This window comes from Oncorhynchus mykiss, chromosome 22 (assembly GCF_013265735.2).
Source record: "Oncorhynchus mykiss isolate Arlee chromosome 22, USDA_OmykA_1.1, whole genome shotgun sequence".
NCBI lineage: Eukaryota > Metazoa > Chordata > Actinopteri > Salmoniformes > Salmonidae > Oncorhynchus > Oncorhynchus mykiss.
Window position 1 is genome coordinate 4,722,212 of NC_048586.1, and position 22,738 is coordinate 4,744,949.

Here is a 22,738-nt window from a genome sequence, read left to right on the forward strand (position 1 = left end):
CCGACCTAGAATATGTGGACATCTATAAGTACCTAGGTGTCTGGCCAGACTGTAAACTCTCCTTCCAGACTCATATCAAAATATCTCCAATCTAAAATCAAATCTAGAGTCGGCTTTCTATTCCGCAACAAAGCCTCCTTCACTCACGCCGCCAAACTTACCCTAGTAAAACTGACTATCCTACCGATCCTCGACTTCGGCGATGTCATCTACAAAATAGCTTCAGCAGGTGTATCTCACTGATCATCCCTAAAGCCAACACCTAATTTGGCCGCCTTTCGTTCCAGTTCTCTGCTGCCTGTGACTGGAACGAATTGCAAAAATCGCTGAAGTTGGAGACTTTTATCTCCCTCACCAACTTCAAACATCTGCTATCTGAGCAGCTAACCGATCGCTGCAGCTGTACACAGTCTATTGGTAAACAGCCCACCCAATTTACCTACCTCATCCCCATACTGTTTATATGTATTTACTTTTCTGCTCTTTTGCACACCAGTATCTCTTCCTGTACATGACCATCTGATAATTTATCACTCCAGTGTTAATCTGCAAAATTGTAATTATTCGCCTACCTCCTCATGCCTTTTGCACACAATGTATATAGACTATTTTTTTTCTACTGTGTTATTGACTTGTTAATTGTTTACTCCATGTGTAACTCTGTTCACACTGCTATGCTTTATCTTGGCCAGGTCGCAGTTGTAAATGAGAACTTGTTCTCAACTAGCCTACCTGGTTAAATTAAAAAAATAAAAATGCCTCAGGACTACCTGGAATGATGCCTCCTTGCTGTCCCCAGTCAACCTGGCCATGCTGCTGCTCCAGGTTCAACTGTTCTGCCTGTGATTATTATTATTTGACCATGCTGGTCATTTATGAACATTTGAACATCTTGGCCATGTTCTGTTATAATCTCCACCCGGCACAGCCAACAGAGGACTGGCCACCCCTCATAGCCTGGTTCCTCTCTAGGTTTCATCCTAGGTTTTGGCCTTTCTAGGGAGTTTTTCCTTCTACACCGGCATTGCTTGCTGTTTGGGGTTTTAGGCTGGGTTTCTGTACAGCACTTTGAGATATCAGCTGATGTACGAAGGGCCATATAAATACATTTGATTTGATTTGAGTTCAGCCATTGCAGGTACTGGTCAAGCTCAGGTGAGGGTTAAGTGCTTAAGACCTCCAGGTCAACTGGATTTTATCATGCTCTCTCACTGGGTCAAAGAGCATAAGCAGATCAATTTCCCACCAATTTGTACGTACAGTAGCAGAAGCGGTCAAAAGGTAAACCAAAATCAGGGTTGGCAACTAGTAAGCACCATGTGTTCCAGAATATACTAGATGTAAAGATTTATCTTGAAGTTATACACTTTTTAAGATTAGAATCACCTTATTAAGAAAAGAGGGTTCCAAAAAGGCAAAACAGGAACCCCTAATTCCCCGGATCTCTAATGACAGTGTTCTTGCTTGTTGTTTATACTTACGATATTAAGAGTGTATGCTAATTTGTTTGGTAGAAATCCCCAGCTGTGCACTCTCGTGAAGGATAAAGTGATAACAGTACACCATTAACACTGGTGACCTCTGTCCCCACCCTGGCACAGGATGAAAGGACCCTCAGCTTGATGAAACACTGTGTCCAGAGGAAATGCTTTCGTCTTTAATGACCAACCCTGGCCCCATGTGACCCTCCAGCTTCCCGAACCGTCTCCCTGGTCATGTGACGTGACTCATGGTGCCTAAAGCTTGGTGTAGTTTTGGGACCAAGTATGTGTAAGGTACATTATTGCACCTGGTCTGTTATGTCTGACATTTGGAAGTGTAGTTGTATTGAAGTTCTGTATGTATGGATAATAATGTTGCATGCATGTGGTCTATGTGCTGTATAACATAGTGGGGCAAAAAGTATTTAGTCAGCCACCAATTGTGCAAGTTCTCCTACTTAAAAAGATGAGAGGCCTGTAATTTTCATCATAGGTACACTTCAACTATGACAGACAAAATGAGGGAAATTAATTTATTTGCAAATTATGGTGGAAAATAAGTATTTGGTCACCTACAAACAAGCAAGATTTCTGGCTTTCACAGACCTGTAACTTCTTCTTTAAGAGGCTCCTCTGTCCTCCACTCATTACCTGTATTAATGGCACCTGTTTGAACTTGTTATCAGTATAAAAGACACCTGTCCACAACTCAAACAGTCACACTCCAAACTCCACTATGGCCAAGACCAAATAGCTGTCAAAGGACACCAGAAACTAAATTGTAGACCTGCACCAGACTGGGAAGACTCTTTTTAAGTGGGAGAACTTGCACAATTGGTGGCTGACTAAATACTTTTTTGCCCCACTGTAAGTGTGTACATTATGTGTTTATTGGGAATATAGTGCCCTCTAGTTGTACCTCTTTCTGTTGTCTCTCCAGCTCCTTCATACGGATTTCCCGGGCCTCTGCCCTGGCCGCCCTCTTTGCTGCCAGCCTGGCCTCTGCCTAGATTAGAGAGAAAGATGGGATGAATAGAGAGCAAGGGAGAATGAGAGAGATTGTTAGTTTAGCATTAACACCAACATATATAAAAAGAGAAGATGTGACCAGACATCCTTTTCCTAGATAGGGCTCCTGTTCCCTAGGGCTGGAACAATTCATGTATAACGTGTAACCGGCAGTTTTGGATGAAGACCGTGATGAAAATAAAACAGTCCTAACCATTTAATTTAAATTTTAAAAAATAAATAGTGAAACGAACAGCTGGCCAAAGACAGGACGGCGGGGCATTTGTGCAGTTGATTTAGTTTCTGCCGTAACAGACTTAACGTGATGAAACTTTGTTCTTCCTTGCTGAAATGTAGAATGTTCATTCAAATGATGTTAACTGATGGGGCTCATGCAATGGAATGTATTTTTTGTAATGTCAGTTGAGTTCAATCAACAAATCACAGCACAGATTGATGGGTACACATCCTGCTTTTACTTCCTGCTCTGCTCCTATGGTTGACTCGCAATGGCTGCCTGTCCACCATTGACTTGAATGGGGATACCAGTTCTATTCATTCTATGTCTATGGTAGCACATTCAGTCCAGGAGCAGATGAGGAGAAAATCGATTTGAACGATTATTACCGAGGCCTCGGCCATTTGGCTGGCCAATTACAGTCATCCCATGACCATCACAGCCCTACATGCAACCCTTGATAAAAAAAATCTATATGCAGTACTCCACATTTATATTGTGTATTCTTGTTTGTATATTTACGTGAACACATTACTTTGGGTGTGGCAATGCTTTATGTTTGCGAGTCTGTGTGTTTACGCAAGCAGTGTGTACTTGTGTGTGTTGACTCGGCTTCACTTGAGTGAGAGCAAGGCTTTTTCCTTAAAAGGCTCTGTCTCAGAGGGTGGGTGAGTGACAGAGAGCGAGAGAGAGCGAGAGAGTGTGCGTAAGAGAGAGTGAGTAAGCACTTCCTTCCTGCCCCCGAGGCTGTCAGAATGTGGCTGGGAACTTGTTGCCTCTAGGCGGGGTCACTGTGCAAGCTAGACGTGCACAGAATGCTATAACCCCTCCTCCCTCGCTCTTCTGCATTTCCCCAACTGCGGCCCATTTGCCCAAGTAACAGGAAAACTCCCATAAAGCAATGGTCTGGTACACACAAAAAAAAAAACACTCCCACATGCACTGAAACAGAAATATATTACTTATGCCCTGCATTTGATAAATAACCATTTCAATGTGTTTAAAAAGGTCCTCCTCATTCACATTATGTGTGTGACATACAGGCCAGAGTGAAAGAACTCCAAGTCGTTGACACATTCTAGACCAGTTTACACTCCACTGCCTTGAACTGTGAACTCCACACTACAGATCTAGGCCCTGTTGAAATTAGCCCTGCCTTCCTCGAAGTAATCACTGATCTCACATGATTAGATAGATGAAAGCTAGCCCCTGCCTTCAACTATTCAACCTTGTGAGATCAGGGATCCCTTTAAGGAACGGAGTAAGGAAGGAGGATGCATTTTCGATTGGAATAGGGCCTTTGTTTCTGTACCAGCATACACCACTGGCAGAGGACACAGAGTCCAATTGAGGAAAGGTGGATGACGCAGTAGTGGTTAGAGGAGTGTAAATGTCAACTGAGGGGGTTAAAATAGGATTCTGGCAAGCCCATAAGCCTTATTCTGCGCTTGGAAGCATCTGACAATCTGGAGGGCTACCGATGTAGTCTTTGAAAATATCAGGACATCTGGGACTGCTCAAACATGTTTGATTTTATCGGCACAACATCTGCAATGCTTTGTAGTGTGAGATGTGCAACGACAAGTTAAGAGATTGGTGATCAGTAATAGATAAGAGGCCAGTGAAATGATGAGGTTGTTTCGCGTCACCCAGAAGGTGTAGACTCTCGAGCAGGAGAGATGACTACCACTAGTATGTGTTCGTACTCGCCTTTAACCAAAGGTAAAGTGTCAAATAATTACAGCTCTGAAATTCACAAGCAATGTTATTCAATTCAACATGTTGGCTATATATTTCAACTCTGTATAGCAATTGTGAATGTCTGAAAGATTATGAGGCTGCTTTGAAGCAGAGCTCATAGCTACGTTACAAACTAATCACATCATTGTTTTCACGAGACAGCGTGGTAGGGAGAATACTCAACACCAAGTGAAGAATCTTGACCCTGTCTATGCATTGTTTAGAGTGCGCACCACTATTTTGGCAACACAAAAGAAAAACTACAGGAAAGACTGTTTTTAATGTGAGGCTCAACAATGTTAGTTTTTAATTTTTTTTAATTATACCCTTTTCACCCCAATTTCGTGGCACCCAATCCCATCACTGCAACGGACTCGTTGCTCGCTTAACCCAGAAGCCAGCCGCACCAATGAGGCAAAATCCGTACCACTGGCGACCGTGTATGAGCCTGGCCCGCCACAGGAGTCACTAGAGCACGATGGGACAAGACATCCCGGCCAGCCAAACCCTCCCCTAACCCGGACGACTAATGGGTCTCCTGGTCGCGGCAACTGCTCGGGATCGAACCCGGATCTGTAGTGACGCCTCAAGCATTGCAGTGCCTTAGACCACTGCGCCACTCGGAAGGCCCTATGATGTTAGGATTTTAAAAGTTGTGTAGTGCCTACCCAGCTTAAGGCAAAAGGGATCTTGATCCAGGAGGGGATTGAATGTCTCTGCTGTAACAAATATGCTTGATGTTGACATCTACCCACTTAGCTAGCAAGTTAGCAAACCAAATGCAAAGCTGCAGCCCTGAACTGGATATAATTTGACACATCTTAGATGTATTATAGTTATACTTAACTTTTAAACAGAGGCGTAGCACACACCCCCACAGCCTCTGGTATTGAAAATCATACCACCGTTATTTTGAAATATACAGTATACCGGGGTATCGCCCAAGCCTATAGGTATTTTGTTAGCTCCCTGGGGAGAGTATCAGTTACATAGTCAGAGCTCAGTAGGATGACATTTCCTGCTAGCTCGAGCCGAGGGCAGAGTTTTCCTTGTGAGCCCTGTAGTATAAGCAGTTGTCATTGCCATTAGCCTAGCCTATACGTGTTAAAGCCAAGTCTGGCCACATATCTGTCTCATAGGCTACGGACTGTAAATAATGCATATTATCATCTTTCGCTGTTTTGCATCGAGTATAAAGCATGACTGGCCAATAATTCATTTAAATAAGCACAAAGACCAGCACATATAGAGATTCAAAGTTACAAGCATCAGGATATGTTCTCATGCCAGCTTAATGACTGGCGACCTAATGGAAAGGAATATTGTGTACAAGTGAAGAAAAAAAAACTGGTAACTCTACTATAAAGCTGGCAGTTAGTATGCAAATTGCCACAGCAGCTTTTCCCCCTTCATTTGACTAGTAATCGTTTTTCCTGACTTGAAAAGCCATACTTACTTGTTTATTTTCAACGGATGATGACTAAACCAACATTTTGAAATGCAGCTCCTTCTTCAGTGTAACAATTCTTGATTAGATGCTATGCCACACAGTGTGAGAACAAGTAAACAGCTTTCGATATACATTTCAGCAGGAGTGGAAAGAGTAGTGAAATATCCTACTCAAGTAGAAGTACTGTTACTTTCTGCTTGCGGCTACGGAATCCTGACCTGTTCACCGGACGTGCTACCTGTCCCAGACCTATTATTTGACCATGCTGGTCATCTATGAACATTTGAACATCTTGGCCATGTTCTGTTATAATCTCCACCCGGCACAGCCAGAAGAGGACTGGCCACGCCTCAGCCTGGTTCCTCTCTAGGTTTCTTCCTAGGTTTTGGCCTTTCTAGGGAGTTTTTCCTAGCCAATGTGCTTCTACACCTGCAATGCTTGCTGTTTGGGGTTTTAGGCTGGGTTTCTGTACAACACTTTGAGATATCAGCTGATGTACGAAGGGCTATATAAATACATTTGATTTGATTTTGACTTTAATGTCATTTTACTCAAGAAGTAAAACTACTAGTGTTTGGTAGTCTAAATTCAGTGTCCTTGTCTTTAACTGCCAATTCCTTACAATCAAATGCCGGCCATATTATCTCCCAAGAGAATTTGTGTCAGTTATCGTCACAGCCATGTATATACGCCCTTAAGCAGACACCACAACGGCCCTCAAGGAACTTCACTGGACCATATATCCGGAGGCTGCATTATTGTAGCTGGGGATTTTAACAACGCAAATTTGAGAACAAGGCCATCTAATTTATATAAGCATACACTCGCACAGGCAATACACTCGATCACTGCTACTCAAACTTCTGCGATGAATAGAAGGCCCTCCCTCACCTTCCCTTCAGCAAATCCGACCACGACTCCATCTTGCTCCTACCGTCTTATAGGCTGAAGCTCAAACAGGATGTACCTGTGACAACTAGTCAACGCTGGTCTGACCAATCGGAATCCACGCTTCAAGATAGTTTTGCTCATGCGGACTGGGATATGTTCTGGGCAGCCTCAGAGAACAACATCAACCTATATGCTGAATCTGTGTTTGAGATGTTAAGGAAATGCATTGGATATGTTGTACCCACTGTGACTACTAAAACCTACCCTAACCAGAAACCATGTCTGGAGGGCGGCATTCACGTGAACCACCGCATTTAAACATGGAAAGAGGACTGGGAATATGGCCGAATATAAACCGTGTAGTTTTCCCTCCGCAAGGCAATCAAAACAAGCTAAATGATGGTATAGGGACAAAGTGGAGTCGCAATTCAACGGCTCAGACACGAGACATATGTGGCAGGGTTCACAGGCAATCACGGACTACAAAAAGAAAACCAGCTACGTCACGGACACCGACGTCTCGCTTCCAGACAAACTTAACACCTTTGCCGGATTTTAGGATAATACAATGCCACCGTCATGGCCCGCTAACAAGGACAGCACCCCCCCCTCTCTCTCCTTCTCCGTGGCCGACATGAGTAAGACATTTAAACACGTGTTAACACTCGCAAGGTTGCCAGCCCAGACATCCCTAGCCGTGTCCTCAGAGCATGCGCAGACCAACTGGCTGGTGTGTTTACAGACAAACTCAATCGCTCCCTATCCCAGTCTGCTGTCCCCACATGTTTCAAGATGGCCACCATTGTTCCTGTACCCAAGAAGGCAAAGATAACTGAACTACCGTCCCGTAGCACTCACTTCTGTCATCATGAAGTGCTTTGAGAGACTAGTCAAGGATCATATCACCTCCCCCTTATCTGCCACCCTAGACCCACTTCAGTTTGCACAGCGCCCCAACAGGTCCACAGACGATGCAATCGCCATCACACTGCCCTATCCCATCTGGACAAGAGGAATACCTATACTGTACTGTTCATTGACGACAACTCAACATTCAACACCATCGTACCCTCCAAGCTCATCATTAAGCTGTAGGCCCTGGGTCTGAACCCTGGGTCCTGGAATTTCTGACGGGCTTCTCCCAAGTGGTGAAGGTAGGAAACAACATCTCCACTTCACTGACTCAACTCCGGGGCCCCACAAGGGTGCATGCTCAGCCCCCTTCTGTACTCCTTGTTCACCCATCACTGCATGGCCATGCACAACTCCAATTAAAATAATCAAGTTTGCAGATGACACAACAGTAGTGGTCTTGATTACCAACAACCATGAAACAGCCTACAGGGAAGAGGTGAGGGCACTCGGAGTGTGGTGTCAGGAAAACAACCTCTCACTCAACGTGAACAAAACAAAGGAGATGATCATGGACTTCAGGAAACAGCAGAGGGAGCACCCACCTATCCACATTGACAGGACAGTAGGTGGAAAGCTTCAAGTTCCTTGGCATACTAATCACAGACAAACTGAAATGGGCCACCCACACGGACAGTGTGGTGAAGAAGAACTCAGGAGGCTGAAGAAATTTGGCTTGTCACCCAAAACCCTAACATTTACAAATGCACAATAGAGAGCATCCTGCCGGGCTATATCACCGCTTGGTACGGCAACTGTACCGCCCTCAACCGCAAGGCTCTCCAGAGGGTGGTGCGGTCCACACAACGCATCACCGGGGGAAAACTACCTGCCCTCCATGACACCTACAGCACCCGATGTCACAGGAAGGCCAAAAAGAACATCAAGGACAACAACCACCCGAGCCACTGCCTGTTCACCCCGCTACCATCAAGAAGGCAAGGTCAGTACAGGTGCATCAAAGCTGGGACCAAGAGACTGAAAAACAGCTTCTATCTCAAGGCCATCATACTGCTAAACAGCAATCACTATCTCAGAGAGGCTGCTGCCTACATTGACACTCAAACCACTGGACACTTTAATAAATGGATCACTAGTCACTTTAACCTTTTTGGGATAGGGGGCAGCATTTTCACTTTTGGATGAATAGCGTGCACATAGTTAACTGCCTCCGACTCTGTCCCAGATTCTAATATATGCAACACTGAAGTTTCTAAAACTGTTTGAATGATGTCTGTGAGTATAACAGAACTCATATGGCAGGCGAAAACCTGAGAAAAATCCAACCAGGAAGTGGGACAGCTGAGGTTTGTAGTTTTTCAAAGCTTGGCCTACTGAATACACATTGAGATATGGATAAAGTTACACTTCCTACGGCTTCCACTAGATGTCAACCATCTTTAGAAACTTTAATGAGTATTCTACTATAAAAGGAGGGGCTTATGAGACCTCTGAGTCAGTGGTCTGGCAGAGTGTCCCGGTCTCATGACGGGCGCTCCCGACAGAGTTACCTCTCGTTCCAGTGCTTTTCTGATGACAAAGGAATTCTCTAGTTGGAACATTATTGATGTTTTATGTTAAAAACATCCTAAATATGTATTCCATACATCGCTTGACATATTTCTAAAGGACTGTAACGGAACTTTGAGTTTTTGTCTGGACGAAGTGCCTGCGCCTCATGAAGATGGATTACTGGGCTGAACAGGCTAACAACAAGTGGCTATTTGGACATAAATGATGGAACAAATCAGTCATTTATTGTCAACTGGGAGTACCTTTGATGATCTTCATCAGAAGGCAAGTGAATATTTATGGTGTTGTTTCTAACTTTGTTGATTCCAAAATGACGGATATTCCTCTGGCTGTTTTGGGTTCTGAGCGCCGTTCTCAGATTATGCTTTTTCCGTTAATAAAAAAATAATCTGACACAGCGGTTGCATTAAGGAGAAGTCTATCTTTAATTATGTGAATAACACTTGTATCTTTTATCAAGGTTTATTATGATTATTTCTGCAAAATCACTGGATGTTTTGGAATCAAAACATTACTGCACGTAAGGCGCAAATGTAAACTGAGATTTTTGGTTATAAATATTTACATTATCGAACAAAACATACATGTATTGTGTAACATGATGTCCTATGAGTGTCATCTAATGAAGATCATCAAAGGTTAGTGATTCATTTTATCTATATTTCTGCTTTTTGTGACTCCCATCTTTGGCTGGAAAAATGGCTGTGTGTTTTTTCGACTTGGCTATGATCTAACAATCATATGTTGTGCTTTAGCTGTAAATATATATATATTTTTTTAAATCAGACATGATGGGTAGATTAACAAGATGTTTATCTTTCATTTGCTGTATTGGACTTGTTAATGTGTGAAAGTTACATATTTAAAAAAATATATTTTTGAATTTCGCGCGCTGCCTTTTAAGCGGAATGTTGTCGAGGGGTTCCGCTAGCGGAACGCCTGCCCTAGAAAGGCTAAACAACACCACTAATAATGTTAACATATCTTACATTACTCATCTCATACACTATACCTTATACCATCTATTTCACCTTGCCGCTTGGCCATCGCTCATCTATATATTTTTATGTACATATTCTTATTCCATCCATTTAGATGTGTGTATTAGGTAGTTGTTCAATTACTTGTTAGATATTACTGCAATGTCGGAACTAGAAGCACAAGCATTTCGCTACTCACATTAACATCTGCTAAACGAAACTAAAGTGAAACGAAAATATTTTGGCTGACTTGATCCAGTATCTGGAAAAATGAATTTCTGTGATATGCAAATAAGACCATATTTAAATACATCCCCTAATTTGCATATTTTAATACAAAAAAAAGTATTATATTTGTGTCCACATTCAACTAGTAAAAGTAAGACCAGTCCAAACTCTTCTCTGTACTGGCACCCCAATTGTGGAACCAGCTTCCCTCCGAAGCTAGGAGAACAGAGAACATCTTCCGAAAGCACCTGAAACCCTACCTCTTCAAAGAGTATCTTAAATAATCCCACTCACCTCGACCACCCCCCCCAAAAATATAAAAATAAAGAATCTTGAAACTTGCACTTGACTATAATGTTGCCAAACACATTTGTTTCATGGTCCTACTGGAAGAAAACCAATGTTTATTCAAGTACTTTAAATATTAGAAGGAAGTTAAAACGCTGACTCATACAGTGGTCATGTCTCGCAACCAGTCACACACCCTTTCCTATACCATTTAGAGAGAACAACATGCTAAAAATAGTCTCCCACCCCATCTTTCTATTAGGGTTTCACGTTTACGCAAAAACAATGTAGTCCCACAGACACTAGTGTTGCACAGTATACTGAAACTTTTGTACTTTTTCGATACTAGAACAAACTGTTCGGTACTAGAATTTGTTACTTTGGGTAATTCCGTCTGTTTTCTGACACAACTATCTGTAATCAGTCGAGCAGTGAATTTCAAACAGAGATTCAACCACAAAAGACCAGGGAGGTCTTCCAATGCCTCGCAAATAAGGGGACCTATTGGTAAGAAAATCGTTGCTTGAGCCCAAGGGGCCAGAGTTCAGACACCGGGACAAAGTGCCCTCTGCTCCCGCTTGACAAGCAAGTCCAAACTGAAACAGTATGGTAGCTACATGTACGGTAGTTGTGTGGTAAGAGACAGTTTTTAAAAAAAGTGCTCAATCAAAACTTTAACCTATAGCAGAGCACTTGACACACCCACTCCTTTACAAACGCCCACTACTTTTCTTTCGACCCACCTCTGGTCACCATATTAGGATGCAGCTACCCCCCTCAGATATTAACATTTTATATTCATCCAATGTCTGCCATGATGTGATAACGTTGTCGCTGCGCTCTGTGGGCACTGATTGCTAGTGCACATGTGATGTTGGTCAGTATAAACCGAACGCAACCTGGATATATATGGTCCATGAATCAGAGTATGTGAACGCGAGTAGATTACCTTAAACAACGGTTGGTCATCTTGGAAGCAGTCTCCAGTTCTTATTATATCTTAGTGCTTGAGCCTCAAACTGACTGTGGGTGTATGACATCATGGGTTTTTAAAAAGAGACGGCGCACACTTTTTTAAAAGAAGAGTGCTTGTTCTATGCAAATGTTGTTGACCAGTACAATAAAATAAGTCCCAAAAGGAAGGGATAACAGATTGGTATTCATCTGTAGCCCCATGAAATCAGCCAAAACAAGCTCAATAATGCATGCACAAAGTCCCATTGAATATGCATTCACCTGTATTGTGAATAGGCCTAGGCTACATTTTGATTTACCCAGTTTATCAATAGACTAGAGATTTACCATTCAAATAAAGGATTAACATTGCTTTTTATCAATCTCCATAAAAACAAAGTCAAATTGATTGTATATTTGATTCTTTAATGCATACATTTAAAAATCTCAAAAAAGGTAATGATATTGAACTCAGAAGATCTGTCTGGATCTGTGACTTTGGCTAATAAACTTTTTTTTTTTTTACGTGGTATCGTTTTTGTATCGAGTATCGTGATGATATCAAGTACTTTAGTACTAAACTTTGTATCGAAGTAAAAAATGACAAGTGACAACACTACCAGACACATACCTATCCAACAAAACCTGCTTCAAATAGCAGGTATGATAACAAAGTCTCTTACCTGCTGCTACTAAATACCACATCTAACTGGGCCAGGGAAGAGCGACAGAGAGAATGAATCTCTTTCTCCAACCGCTGCTCCCCTTCTGCACAGCTATTTTTAATGACCTACATGGACCCAAGTTCCATCAAAAACGCTCCAATTCAGTTGGATTTCATTAGAGTGACTGTCCTCTGGAGACCCAGAGTTAGTTCACTGCATCAAAAAATGGGTGATGTTGACACACCTCTGAGCCATTCCACAAAGTGCTGCAGGAACCATAACCTTGCCTGTCGCTCAATTGTCTACTTTTGGTGTGAGATCCAAAGTGCATGCAAAAAGGTATTGTCGATGGGTTCAGGGATGCAGGGAGAACATTAAGATGGGCTGCGCATAAACATGCTGCACAGGAGATGGGACCTGGGAAAAAAAAAACGTGGGCAAAGTGAGTATGTACGGAGGGTAGGGCTGGGCGGTATCCAGATTTTCACACCATTACTATAACCAGCAGTGCACACAAGGGGCGCTTTCTTTCCAAACGTAAAAAAACCCAAAAACATTTAGACAGCAGGGATCCTGATCCAGGAGGGGATTGTCTCTACTGCAAACAAGAAACTTGATCTTGCATGCTAGCCACTTTAATTTTTGGTACGGTATTAAATCTTACCATCGGTATTTCCAAATACCCCGTATATGGTATATAACGTATAACACCCAGATGGTATCATTTTCAATAACATAATGTCCCCAAAAAGTTGACCATTTAAGTTTTTTAATAATGTGAATACTTGTAGCTACTTAAGTAAATACCTGCAGTCAACTTGTGCAGTACATTAGGAGAAAAAGCAGATCACGTTCTTCATTTCCCCATCAAATTGTTTTTCATTATGAAGCTTAAAAAGTAGTCCCAGTCACACTGTTTCTTTACATGCAAACAACGACGCGAGAAAGCAAATCTATTTACAGTATGGAATTCAAAAGTAAATATTTGCCAGCTAGATATCTTAATTAACTGCCTGAAATGTGCTAAATGCTCTGCAGTTGTGCATATTGTTTGCTAACTTAGTAACTAGTTATTTAGCTTCAAGCTTTTCTTGGTAACAGCAGAGAATCCTCTCCTGGATGAAGAGGTTTGCTGTCTAATATTTGTTTTGTGCGTGAAGCTAAATGGAGTAGCATTTCATCCTCAACTTTGATCAACAATTCATAACCTGGTGGTTGGTGATCCCACAACAAAATCAATACTAGAGTGCCAAGGAAGATCAGCAAAACCAGAAGGCACCATGGCTCTCAAATGAGGCCCTGCTGCCTTCAGTGCCTTGCCTCTAGTTCTAGGGGCAGGGGTGTTGGCCTGGATCCCGTCATTCTGATCCCGTCGCTGACCGCTCTCAGAGTGCAGAGCCCTTATCGCAGGTCTCAGTGCCACCCCAGTTGAATGCCATTCTGGCCTGTGCCCCCAGTGAGGCTCACTCCCAAGCCCCTCCACCCCGACTGCCAGCCAACCAACATGTCCGGGCATTATAAAAAGGCAGAGGGCGCTGACAGACTGGACAAAGAGAGGACACAGAACAACTCCGATATTTGATTAAGTGGAGGTTAAAATAACTTGGAAAAATGAGGTCCAACCAGAAAATGGATTAAAGCAGCAGAGTATCTTGATTGGCACAGTCAAGAGTATAATTATAACCTGCTTTAGGGACTATTTCTAAGACCCACATTGATTACCAAGTATAGACGTACTGGTAATGCTATAAACTTGCACAAGCTCTGTTGCTTTCCAACAGGGTGTGGGCTCTGAGCAGGCACTAACAATGACCTAGCAATAGCATCCCAGCAGAGCCAAGTCCCGGCCTATTCTATGCCCACAGACATAGTGACTCAAGGTTCTATGCCAGACACTAAACAAGAGACAGCGTCACACACAGACAAGGAGCAATATTGGCTAAACAACCTTTTTTAAATGACCAAAATATGGCTGAGTAGAGACGTGGCTAAGATAAGAGAGTCAGACTGCATGAAAAGAAACAGAGCCAGGGTACACAACACGGGACATCCAAAACAAAAAGTGTCAGTCACTGAGCACTGAGGTTTGAAATAAAACTATTCTCTCACATGGTTTCGTCACGGTCAAATCATTAATTCTGTGGATGAAAAAAATAGCTTTGTAGGGAAATAGTTCTATTTAATATTTGTAAGTTTACGAGAGAAAAAAACCTCATGATATACCATTCGTCTAGTTCTGTGGAACTTACAACCCACTTGAAACATGCGTTGTTGAACATTAACAGGATGCAGATGGGCCGAACAGTTAGGCATGGCTGGTATGATGGTTAGGCCTGGTCTAGGGTAGGATAGAATGTGCAACAGTTCTGCACGGGCCCCTGGATCAGAGGAAATGGAACTGACAGCTGCCCCCCTGTTCTTCAATGACAGAACATGTCACCTGAGGCCTTACCACACACACACACATACACACGACCAGCTGCCGCTTTCTCAGCTCTTCAGAAAAACTGGTCAGCAGCTGTGTGCACGCGCGAGTGCAGCAGGGTAAAATAAACAGTATGCTTCAAGCTTCCTTCAAGGGGGCAGTGTAATTCAATCTGTGAAATAGTCCAGTGGAATTTACAAAACTAGACGGCAGTGAAAATAATTAAAGCAGTTTTTGATGAGGTTCAGTGGAACACTGAAGTGTACTCTGGCATCCAAGCATGGTCACAAGACTGCTTACAAAAATATCTCACCTGTTTTCCCAATTTGATAGCACAGTCACTTGCAGACAATGGAGCTTACTTTAGAAAATTATCCAATGCGTGGTATGATACAGTCGGTAACATGAAGCTGGCATGTTAGTATTTGGCAGAAAAGCAGTTGTGGATACTGTGGAAGAGGCTGCAACCAAGGCGAGCATCACCAAGCTAAAAATTGTTCTGGGAAGGTCGTCCAGATGTTTCTCATTGGTTCACACAGTATGGGCCACCCTGTTGTCCCCGAGGAGAAACAAAATAACTCAGTCTGGCTTTTCATTTCAGGGTAGGGAGGAAAGACAGAGTGGCATTAGATTTAAGGCAGTATCGGTTTACATTGCAACACTAGGGATGTAACGATTCACAGATAAACATTTCAATTGGTCGCATAAAATACGACTGCATTGGTCCACGGACCCCAAACCGATCCAAATGTAGCTTACATTGGTCCGAAAATCTATTCAAACATTAAGAATTGCCGATTCACATTTTTTTTGCTCATATTACTTTTTCTACATTCCAAAAATCAAAGTAAAAAAAAAAAACTGCTGCATCCTCTCCTTCAGTGTCAAACTAAGCATGTAACTATGTGGACAGTCATTGATCAGCAAAATGACTTGTAGAACAACCCTAGGGAAAATCAGTAGCCAAGTCAAACTGCGCACTCTGCCCAGCTTCGTGCACTGACCAACGTAGAGTAGGCGGCCTGTTCCTGAACGTGGAGAAGGCGGCCCGTTTCTGATCTTGCACATTTGCAAGGCACCTTTAAAATTCAACTGCTAAAATGGCTTGCGCGATATTAGGCTTTATTAGTCGAGTGACTGAACAAAAATATAAACACAACATGTAAAAAAAGATCCCAGAAATGTTCCATATGCACAAAAAGTTCACATTTTTGGTTTGAATTTGTTTACTGTTGGTGAGCATTTCTACTTTGCCAAGATAATCCATACACCTGACAGGTGTGGCATATCAAGAAGCTGATTAAACAGCATGATCATTACACAGGTGGGGGGGGGGGGGGGTCTATGAAGCTTTACTGCATGCTCTATAATAGAAGTAGTATTTTGATTTCAATAGACATGTTCTTATATCAACTTAAAACAAACATGAATATTGAAAATATAAATGTTTTTCTTCATTTGGCAAACCTTTCTATATATTGATGATCCCATTTCCAGAGCAGGATCTTTGCTAGTTTTTTTTCTTCTCTTTTAATTTTTTTAAATATTCGAAACATACAATATACTTGCAGTGAAGCCACTCAACCACTACATCGTACCAGTCATCCAACAGATTCCCATGCAGTGACACACACAAGCATCCAGGGTCAATGCCCTGCTCAAGGGCACGTTGACCGATCTACGACCAGGCCAAAAAACGTGAACCCGAACCCTCCAAGATCCTCCCACAGTTCCCAAATAGCTGTCCCTCAACAGTTCGAGACCCCTTCCACAGTACCCCCCCCAAGAAGAAAAATAAAAAATACAATTAATTCCATTCCCCACCCCAAAGAACCCCCCAGTGCACAAACGAAGAGAAAAAAGGAAAAAGACAGAAGAAAACAACAATAATGCAAAAAAATAATAAAACAAAGGACATCAAGGTCAACTAAAAACATAACAGCAATGACAACTGTATATGTTTGTGTGCATGTCTGGCACTATTACGTGGATGTGTGTGTTCTTGTATGTGTTTATTTGAATGAGAGTGTGTGTATATGCATGTGTACAAACACCTGCACGGCATCAGCCTCAGGAAAACCGGCATTAGTTGTAAAAACACTGCCCCTCAGTGTCATTCAAATGTACTTTTTAATTATGTTTTATTTTGACTTTTATCTTTGACCATCATTCTATCACCCACACAGCAACTCCACTCCCACTTGTCTCCAATTCCACCTACCAACCCTCAGCCCATCCCATCTAGTTCTGCTGGCCACCCACTTCAGGTTTCTACGCAACACATATCTTTCAACTATGCTGTGATGTTTAACGTACAATTTCAATCTAAATCGACTACACTCCACAGATTGCGAGTTGAAGATAAATACTTTTACAGCATTTTCAGCCATTCCTGAACCTGAGACCAGATCCAGGCTACCTGAGGGCAATACCAAAATAAATGGTCTATTGATTCTGTATCCTCACAACAAAATCTGCAGAGATTTTATGATTTTATGCCAAATATTTAACATTTTGTTGGTGGCAAGAATTCTATATAATCATTTTAGCTGAAAAGCAGAATGTCTTGAATCTTGCATTGTTTTCTATATCAACTCATACACCCTGTACCATGGAATCATCAAAAACCTCTTCCCAACTATTTCACAATCTGTATGGCACAGTTGTCAACATCATGGTCCTCAAATGAAACTGGTATACGGTCTTATTTATGCTATTTTTATTCCTCTGTCAGTTTTGATCTTTAATATTGGGCAGACTGACCAGTTCCCTACCTCCTCCCGCTGCCTGTAATCAATTGGTTGTACTCTTGGATTGATCAGACCTTTCTGTACAATTCTGATAACTCCATGAAGGACATAACCAGTCCAATTTACAATATCATTTAAGAACAAAATACCCTTTTCAAACATGTTTCCCATAAATATTTTATCAACCAGCACATTTGAGTTCAGCCATAATATTTGTTCGTTTGAAAATAATAAACGCTCGTTTGAATAATAAACGCTCGTTTGAAAAAGAAAGAAAGATACTTTTTTCAAAGTATCATTTTCAATTAATTAAAAAATGAGACATGGCAACCTGCACAAAGGCCATTCTTAAACAATGGATGAGCTTTTCTTAGTAATCTACTTGAGAATGGGATCTAGCTTGCGGACGTAATATAAAACTTGAGTCATCGTCATACATGGACACCTTCGTTTTTAAGCCTTGGATTTCTAATCCTCTAATGTTGTTATCGATTTTAATAGCTAGCATTTCGATGGCCATAACAAATAGATATGGTGACAGTGGACACCCTTGTTTAACTCCTCTTGACATTTCAAAACTCTGAAAAGTAGCCGTTATTTACTATTTTACACCTGGGGTTGCTATACATTTATTTTTTACAAAGGAATTACCAAAATTGAAAATAATCCAGGCATGTATAAATAAAATCCAGTCTACTTTATCAAATGCCTTTTCAAAATCCACTATAAATACCATTTCTGGCTTCTTATACGTTTCATTATGTTCTATTATTTCTAGTAGTTGTTGTATATTATCTCCAATGTATCGTCCATGTAAAAAGAAAAACTGTCTGATCAGGATGAACAATACCTGGTAAAAACCCTTCTAATTCGGAGTGCTATGCATTTCGCCAGTATTTTTGCATCACAACATTGAAGTGTAAGTGGCCTCTAGTTTTTTTTTTTAGATAGACTGGGTCTTTATATTTGCCATCTGGGTCTTGTTTTAATAATAGAGAAATCAGACCTTCCTACTGAGTACCTGGCAGACTACCATTTATATAGGAGTAGTTAAAACAATCTAACAATGGAGCATTTAGTATATCAAAGAATACTTGATATACCTCTACCGGTATGCCATCAAGCCCTAGGGTTTTTCCAGACTGAAAGGATTTAATAGCCTGAGAAAAAGTTATTCCTCTGTAATTTGGCCTTCGCATTGATCTTTCTGTACATTTGTTAATTTTCCATTTTTTATATTATTTGGAAAGAATTCCTTACCATAATCTTCATTCAATGGGAGAGGATGAGATGGAAAAGAGAGTGGGAGAGGGTTACATTTATTTTGTGAGGTAGTCAGATCTTTCCATGATGGAGTATGTTGTTCCTCCATAGCATAATGTTGTTGGTACGTCGATTTCCCTCAGGATCTCTTTACTATCCAGGTTGGCTCTTTACTGCAACCAGTTGTTTTACGAAAAGATAACAAATGAGTCTTTCCCACGACGACGAAGACAACAGGTGTCTGTAGTACAGCCAGCTAGCGCTCACGAAATCCATGCAACAACAAAAAAAGGAACAAACTTGCAGTCCCAGCCGTAAAGCTAACCGCGTAGCGGAATCCTTAGCAACAAGTCTTAAGTTGTGATTAAAATCGATTCAATGATGAAACCGAGCGTAGACAGTACAATGTTCTGTTGTGCACTCTGATGACATACCTCTGCTAGTTTTAAAGTTATGGCCCATTTTATACATTGAAATTGGCATAGTAGGTAATGTAATCAATAACAAAAGGGCCAGGCATAAGCAACACGAGCAGTAGCTACGGGCCCCCAGCCACTAAGGGCCGCGACCAGTTGGGGTCTCAACTTACTATTGAGAGTAAGAATAGTAGGATACACCAGGTGAAATTTCAAAATTTGGTTGTGTATCAGCAGTTTCTTAGTCACTGACAGTCACTCAATTAGCCATGTTATCTAACAATTTTTAGATTGGTAGTTAGTCTAGCCAGCTATCATGGCCGAATACCGACCAGGCACACAGGGCACCTGAACTCCAGAGAGCCCCCATTGATTTTGTTAGTCATTCTCACTCAGATATCATATTAACATGGCATAAGTCATTACACAATTTGTAGAAGTGCAGGAAATGTGAGTTATAAAACTGCAACATTTCAAATCAAAGTTTATTGGTTATATACACAGATTTGCAGATGTTATTGCAGGTGCAGCAAAATGCATGCGTTTCTAGCTCCAACAGTGCAGTAATAACAAGCAATAAAAAAACACAAGCCATGAAAAATAAATTTCAGAACGAGCAATGTCAGAAATAGATGCAGTATATAAAATGGTGTGTTTTTTATGTCAACATCATTTTTAAAAAGTGACCTGTGCTCAATGACTACGTACATAGGGCAGCAGCCTAAGGTGCAGGGTAGAGTACCAGGTGGTAGCCGGCTAAAACAGTGACTTAAACCTAGCCTAGTCACCACTAGCCTAACACGCTTTGATGTACCTGTAGTGTCTCCGCCTTCTATATGGTAGTGGGGTGAACAGGCCGTGGCTCAGGTAGTTGATCTTCTTGGCCTTACTGTGACACCAGGTGCTGTAGATGTCCTGGAGGGCAGGCAGTGTGTCCCCCTGGTGATGCGTTGGACTGACCCCACCACCCTCTGGAGAGCTTTGCGGTTGCGGACGGTGCAATTGCTGTACCAGGTCGCGATACAGCCCAACAGGACGCTCTCAATGGTGCCTCTAGAAGTTTGTGAGGGTCTTAGGGACCAAGCCACATTTCTTCAGCTTCCTGAGGTTGAAGAGGAATTTTTGCACCAACTTCAACATGCTGCCTGTGAGAATGGACTATTTCAGGTTGTCAGTGATGTGCACACCATGGATCTTGAAGCTCTAGTTCCCCCCACTGAGGCCCCGTTGATGTGGATGGGGTGTGCTCTCGCTTCCATCTCCTGTAGTCCACGATCAGCTCCTTTGTTTTGTTGACATTGAGGGAGAGGTAATTTTCTTGGCACCGCTCTGCCATTGCTCCCACCTCCTCCCTATAGGCTGTCTCACCGTTGTTGGTAATCAGGCCTTCCACTGTTGTGTCGTCAGCAAACTTGACGATTGACTTTAGGCTTGGACAGGATCCAGATTGTGATATAGTACCTTCATACCGACCTTGTGCCGATCCCAGCATATATCTGGTAAAAACGCCATTGAAGGGGTGTCATTTTCAAACCCCACTGAGCTGCTAATCCGAAGGTTAGCAATGGTAACAAGTACACTAAAACAAAAAAGTAAAAAAACAGAATGTGCAACAAGTTACAGTTCATATAAGGAAATCAGTCAATTTAAATAAATGAATTAGGCCCTAATCTATGTTTTTCACATGACTGGGAAAAATAGATATGCATCTCTTGGTAACAGAGCGCTAAAAATTATTATTATTTTTTTTTAAAAATGGGGCACGCGGTTCACATCAGCAAACCACTCGCCCACACAACATACACATGTTCTGTGGTTGTGAGGCCGGTTGGACGTACTTCCAAATTTCTCTAACACGACATACAGAAATTAACATAAAATTCTGGCAACAGCGCTGGTGGACATTCCTGCAGTCAGCATGTCAATTGCACACTCCCTCAAAACTTGAGACATTTGTGGCATTGTGTTTTGTGACAAAACTGCACATTTTAGAGTGACCTTCTATTGTCCCAGCACAAGGTTCACCTGTGTAATGATCTGTCATGTGTACCCATATTGCTTGCCACTTTTCCATGTGAAGAAGAAACCACAGACTCCATGAAATTACCTGATCCTTCTAAATATTTGCTAAGTTAATTTTGTGTAAGATTTCTTTGAAACAAGGGTGGCTCAACTTACTCCTTTGGCTCAACTTACCCACCCTCCCCTAGTGTTAATTCTTGGCATGCCATTTCTTCCTTCTTACCAACCAATCAACAGTGCTCCCTGGGTTTAGAAGCGAATAAACAGGAAGGTATGTGTGATAACTATCTCTACGGGCCCTGTGTGTGATGTCATCAAGAGGAAGCAAAAGCACAGTGCCTCAACATCCTTTTATGGAAACTTCCCTTTCAGGGTCAGACCAGGCTAGGCTAACCGAACCCACTCGTCCATGTCTAAACATATGAAGAAATATTTAGAGAATTAATGTTTACATATCCATGTTTGTGTAAACCTCAGTTTGCTTCTTTAGTTGGCATACTTTTTAGCTGAAAGCATTGGAAATGCTGAAGTTGAAACAGGAGGGAAATGACAACTCATTGTTCCATAAAAGAAGGGTATACTTAAAAATAAAAGTAGTTTAGAAACATGGCCTACTGGTAACTGGTGCATGCATGTGTCTATGACACAATGTAGCCTAGATGTCTGTGTATATGCAGTTTTAAAATTAATCTCTGCATTTGTGTGTGTTTATGTTTGAGAGTGACTGCGTACACACGTGTGCGTAGGACTTTTAAATGTGCCAATTATCTGGCCTGTCCCATTGATGACAGTGACATTTCTTAAGATGTGGTTTGTGCCCCTCCTGACTTCAGGGTACCAGACTAATCTAAACACTTGATTCTCCACTCCCCTTGGTCTGTCACCTAACGTTGACAAGGAAACTTAATCTGCCACTTACTTTGTCTCCCGACCGCAGTGAGACAAAACACAATAACGTCAACAGAATTCTCGACAGCCATCAGAACTGATAGAGGATTTCATCCACAGATGTTGAGCAGACTAGAGTTTTGTAAATTAACCTCTGACTCCGAGTCGATATGCAGTTGATACTTCAAAATTTTAACTCTTCAACCCTTACCATGTACATATGTTTGTCCTCGGTTGTTGAGTGCCTTTGTTTTCTGATATCCATACTTTTTAATAAAATGTTAATCAAATGCAACCACCAACTGTTCCCATGATGAGATTCAAATTGGGACATGCACGTTTGCGCTGAGTTGCCATCTTAGAGCAACAGCAATGAGGAAACAGTATGGATTTCAGCAAACAAAGAAAGGCATGCAACAGAGGACAAGCATAGGTACACGGCAGTGACGGTTGGTGCCGTTTAAAATGAGGGAGGACGATGACCGCCTAGCACACTCTTGCCTGCATCTAGCTTCCCTAGGGTGTAATCATTAGTGCAACAGTTGCAAACGAGAGCTTCTATTGGACAAATTCAGATATTTTATCACCCTTCCTTTGCTTCCATTT

At 41.9% G+C, this 22,738-nt stretch overlaps 1 protein-coding gene across 27 annotated transcripts in view; it reads right to left on the reverse strand.

Annotated features, from left to right (window-relative positions):
* Positions 1-22,738, reverse strand: part of LOC110501269 (leucine-rich repeat flightless-interacting protein 2) — an 80,747-nt gene that overhangs the window by 46,697 nt on the left and 11,312 nt on the right. For all 27 annotated transcript variants that reach the window (XM_021578692.2, XM_036958539.1, XM_036958549.1 and 24 more), the window contains exon 2: positions 2,401-2,487. In XM_021578692.2, coding sequence (XP_021434367.2) covers positions 2,401-2,487 — 87 coding nt within the window. The remainder of the gene's footprint in view (positions 1-2,400; positions 2,488-22,738) is intronic.